The sequence below is a fragment of the Quercus suber genome, unplaced genomic scaffold (genome assembly GCF_002906115.3).
Source record: "Quercus suber isolate HL8 unplaced genomic scaffold, Cork oak 2.0 scaffold_530, whole genome shotgun sequence".
Lineage (NCBI taxonomy): Eukaryota > Viridiplantae > Streptophyta > Magnoliopsida > Fagales > Fagaceae > Quercus > Quercus suber.
In genome coordinates this window covers 527,250-531,966 of record NW_027069979.1, presented here as the reverse complement: position 1 = coordinate 531,966, position 4,717 = coordinate 527,250, and the positions used below count along the sequence as shown (strand labels likewise).

Genomic DNA, 4,717 nt, shown 5'->3' with positions numbered 1-4,717 from the left:
GTTAGTAATTTGAATCAAATATTTAAATTTTGTGGTCCCCCACTTCTTCTCTTCATCTTCAGCATTTGCATCTCTCTCTAGCATCATCAACAACTAATATTTTTTTTCCTTACAAAAAAATATTGATATCAAATTCATGCAACTTTTGCACTTAATAATTAAATTATAATCTTCTGTACTTAAATAAGAGGGGAAGTTATGTCGTGTATCTAAGAGTTAGGCACTTTTGGATATACACTACTGTTAGTTTCATTAAGACCTTTTCTCCTCTCTTCATGTGTGTTTGTGTTAAAATACTTAATATTCTCAAAAGGAAAAATAATGGGTTAATCCCATATCAAAAAATAACTGTGAGTTAAAAAAGTTTAAAGTCTGTACTGTATATCTAAGATGTACGGGCCCCCGCACCTTTTCTTATATCAGGCTTTGGACCCTGGCCTGGGAGTATAGCCCATAAGGCCGGTCTCCCTCTATTTGGCGTCCCACCCCCGAGCCACGTGTGCTGCAGGCCCAATCCTTGCCTTTTCATCATTTCTCGGCAACAGCCTTCCGAACAGCTGTAAATATACGACTCTCGGGACACCCACCCTTTACCTACCCGGCAGTATCTCGGAGAAACACCGCTGCCGAGAACTATCGTGAGGGTGGGAACCAAGTTCCAACGCCACCCTCACCGCATCCCACTCCCACCTAACCACCCATTTACGATCGTTAATACTGGACCGCCAGTTGCACTTACTGGCAAGTAATTATGACGTCTCCACTAAACTATGGACTATAAATACAGAAAATATTAAGAATAGGGGGGTTGGAAAAATGGGCAGTAAGAAGAGTGTATGCAGAGAGTGAGTAGAGAGAGAAGGTGACCCAGATCCACGAGGAAAGAACAGAGAGGACGTTAAGTTTTAGCGAGAAGAACGACCCAGAGTAAGAAATCCAAGCCCACCATACAAATAAGTTGTGAGCCCAAGTGAGGCCCAGCCCAACGGGTTTCGGTATTGGGCGCGTACAATTGGCGCCGTCTGTGGGAAATCCTACTAAGCAGTGGTTCCGCTGAGACTTGTTTACAGGAAGATGTCTGGAGGTAACGCAGAGAGCGGCTCGGCAGGGTCTTCCCGGGGATCTACCTGGCAGGAACGAAGACAGAAGAGACGCGAGGATCCGGCTTACGAGCAACTAGAAGAGCGATCCGATCTTGGAGAAGGGTCCTATCAAACGGGGAGAACGGCATCCCATGATTCCCAGCACAGGCAGCCCGACGCCAGGGATGAGGAGCTCGAGCGGCTGCGGAGGTTAGTACAAGAACTGGCGTTGGAAGCGAGGAATGAGCGCCGCCGAGTGGGTCAAGACGACCGAGGGGGAAGGCCTAATGCCGAGGAAGAGAGACGCGGGATGGGGTCGAATCAATTAGGATCCACCGCCGCAGGGAGCGTTCACACTCGAGGGAGTCCCGTCGCCGACGAGACCGCTCCTATTCAGCGGAATCTCGCCGAAGACGACATCGCTCTCGGTCACGGGAGTATGGGAATCGGGGCTCAAACTCTCCGGAGGGGCGGCCGAGGAATGCGGCAATGGACGCGATGAGCCGTGCGCTGCGCAGGGCTGCTCGATCCCCATTCTTAGCAGATATTGAGCGAGCACCGATGCCGGACAGATTTGCGCGCGCCCGCCGTTCAATTCATACGGCGGGAAAACGGATCCCGTGGAGCACGTCAGCCACTACATCCAGATGATGTCTCTCCATACCCGGAATGACGCTCTGATGTGTAAAGTTTTTCCCTCCAGCCTAGGTCCCACGGCTTTGAGGTGGTTCAACGGTTTGCGTAAGGGCTCCATCCATAGTTTCTCCGAGCTTATACAGGAGTTTGGTTCCCGTTTCGTGACGTGCAGCCGAGAACAGCAACCGGTGGACGCACTGCTGTCTATGAAGATGAGGGCAGGGGAAACCCTCCGTGATTATGCTAGCCGGTACTGGGAGCTCTACAACGAGATTGGCGGAGGGAACGAGAAGATTGCCGCAAGCACTTTCAGAATGGGATTGCCTAAGGAGTCGGGGTTGAGGGAATCATTAACTAAGAAGCCTCCCGAGGTTATGAGGCAGTTGATGAGGCGCATTGAGGAGTACAAGCGACTGGAAGATGACAGAATGCAAAGCAAAGGCAAGGCGCAGGTGACAGATCGTCCTCGGCAGAGCGGTTTTCAACAGAGGACATGGGGAAATTTAAGGATTCAAGAACCAGTAGCACCGGTAAGGGAGGTGAACGTGACGTTCAAGGAGCCCGTACATAAAATTGTGGATAAGATCAAACACGAGCCGTATTTCAGATGGCCGAACCGGATGGCTGGCGACCCCACCAGAAGGAATCAAAACCTTTACTGCACCTACCATAAAGACTGGGGACATACCACCGAGCAATGCCGAGTGTTGAAGGACCATCTCGGGCAGCTGGCTAAGGCAGGGCACCTCAAGGAATTTGTGACGGACGCTGGGGATCGAAGAACAGTGCATGGCGCTCCAAACATAGGGAATCCCCTTCCGCCCCCTCTTGGGGTAATTGATGTTATTCACGTCACCCCGAAGGGCGTTTCAACGGCAAAGGCGAAGGGGTGTTGACGGTGACATCTGTGGAGGGAAGTACGGGTGTGCCGCCCCCCGCAAAGAGGAATAAGCCCACCCGAGAGCCGATCGCTTTCGATGACAGTGATTTGGAAGGAACCATTCAGCCACACGACGACGCATTGATAGTCACGGCGAGGATTGGCGGCTTCGTGGTGAAGAGAATAATGATAGACCAGGGAAGCGGGGCGGATGTTATGTATCCGGACCTATTCAGGGGGCTCGGGTTGAGGAAGGAGGATCTGGCGAAGTACAACACTCCCCTGGTTGGGTTCGACGGGAAAATGGTGACTCCCGAGGGGCAAATCTCTCTGCCCGTGAACATGGAGGGCAAGGAGATAATGGTAAGCTTCGTCACAGTTGCCTCATACTCCCCCTACACGGCGATTCTTGGGAGGCCATGGATACATGCAATGGGGGCTGTCCCGTCCACTCTGCACATGAAGGTCAAGTTTCATACCGATTATGGTGTCACGGTGGTACAAGGAAGTCAGCAGGCGGCCAGGCAATGTCTGATCGCCATGGTCGATTGGAAGAGGGAACAAATCGACCAGGAGGATCGGGCCAACCCCAAATGTTCGTCGTCGGAGAAGCCTTTATAGCAACTACAGGACCCGCAAGGGGATAAGGGGGTAGCGCGAGCCGAGAGCATGATCAAGGTAAAGGTGTTGCCAGACGTAGACAAGTACTTCCAAATAGGGGAGAGCATGGAGGACCGGGAAAGGATAGAAATGTTGCTGCTCCTAATACGGAATGTGGACGTATTTGCATGGAGTCCATACAAGGTGCCCGGGGTGGATCTCGAATTCATCATGCACAGACTTGGAGTTGACCCCTCATTCACCCCAAAAAGGCAAAGGCCGAGGAGGTCGATCTAGGAGCATTCCGAGGCGGTAAAAGTGGAAGTTCAAAGATTGAAGGAGGCAGGGGTGATTCGGGAGATCTTCTTCCCGGATTGGTTGGCGAACACCGTGGTAGTGAAGAAGAAAAACGGCAAGTGGAGGGTCTGCGTCAATTTCACCGATCTGAACAGAGCCTACCCAAAAGACTCTTTTCCTGTGCCAAAGATTGATCAGCTGGTGGACGCCACGTGTGGGCACCCTAGGATGAGTTTTCTGGACGCTTTCCAAAGGTATCACCAAATCGCCCTGGCGCCCGAGGACCAAGAAAAAACGGCATTCATCTCCCTGGAAGCAAACTACCACTACACGAGGATGCCCTTCGGACTGAAGAACGCTGGGGCCACTTACCAACGAATGATAACAAGAATGTTCCGAGACAAGATAGGACGCACGGTCGAGGTGTACATCGACGACATGGTGGTGAAGAGCAAACAGGAAGCCCGACATTTGGGGACCTCCGGGCGGTTTTCGAGGTTCTCAAACGGCACAAGTTGCGCCTTAATGCGGAAAAGTGCGCATTTGGCGTCGGGTCCGGGAAGTTCCTGGGGTACCTGATCAGTGTGTGGGGAATCGAGATCAACCCCGACCAGATAGAAGCTGAGAAAAGACTGAACCCACCGAGCAACCCGAAGGAAGTGCAAATCTTAACCGGGATGCTGGCGGCCCTCAATCGGTTCATCTCAAAATTCGCAGACCGCTGCCGACCATTCTACCAACTGCTGAAGAAATGGACTGGATTTCGGTGGAGTGAAGAGTGCGACGAAGCCTTTGCGGAGCTGAGGAATTATCTAGCACGGGCACCCATGCTTACCGCGCCAGAGCCAGTTGAGGATTTGTTCATGTACCTGGCGGTGTCCGAGCACGCTGTGAGTGCTGTGTTGCTGAGGGATAGAGGAATCCAGCGACCCGTGTACTACATCAGCAAGACACTGGTCGACGCCGAGACAAGATACTTGCCCTTGGAGAAGCTCGTGTTGGCCCTAATACACGCCACCAGGAAGCTGCCGCACTACTTTCAAGCACACACAGTACACGTCTTGACCGAGTACCCATTGCAGTCGTTATTAAAGAGGTCGGACTTTACGGGCCGAATAGCCAAATGGGGAACTAGGCTTGGTTCCTTCGACATACGGTACCGACCCCGAAGCTCGGTGAAGGGCCAGGTCCTTGCGGATTTTATCGCCGAATTTTCACCCAA

General features: G+C 52.1%; 1 protein-coding gene across 1 annotated transcript; it reads left to right on the top strand.

Moving 5' to 3' along the window:
- Positions 1-1,732: 1,732 nt before the first annotated feature.
- LOC112034148 (uncharacterized) lies at positions 1,733-3,219 on the top strand. Its single transcript, XM_024066939.2, has 2 exons — positions 1,733-2,510; positions 2,582-3,219. The coding sequence occupies exons 1-2, from the start codon at positions 1,733-1,735 to the stop codon at positions 3,217-3,219; spliced, it is 1,416 nt and encodes a 471-aa protein (XP_023922707.2).
- Positions 3,220-4,717: the final 1,498 nt, after the last annotated feature.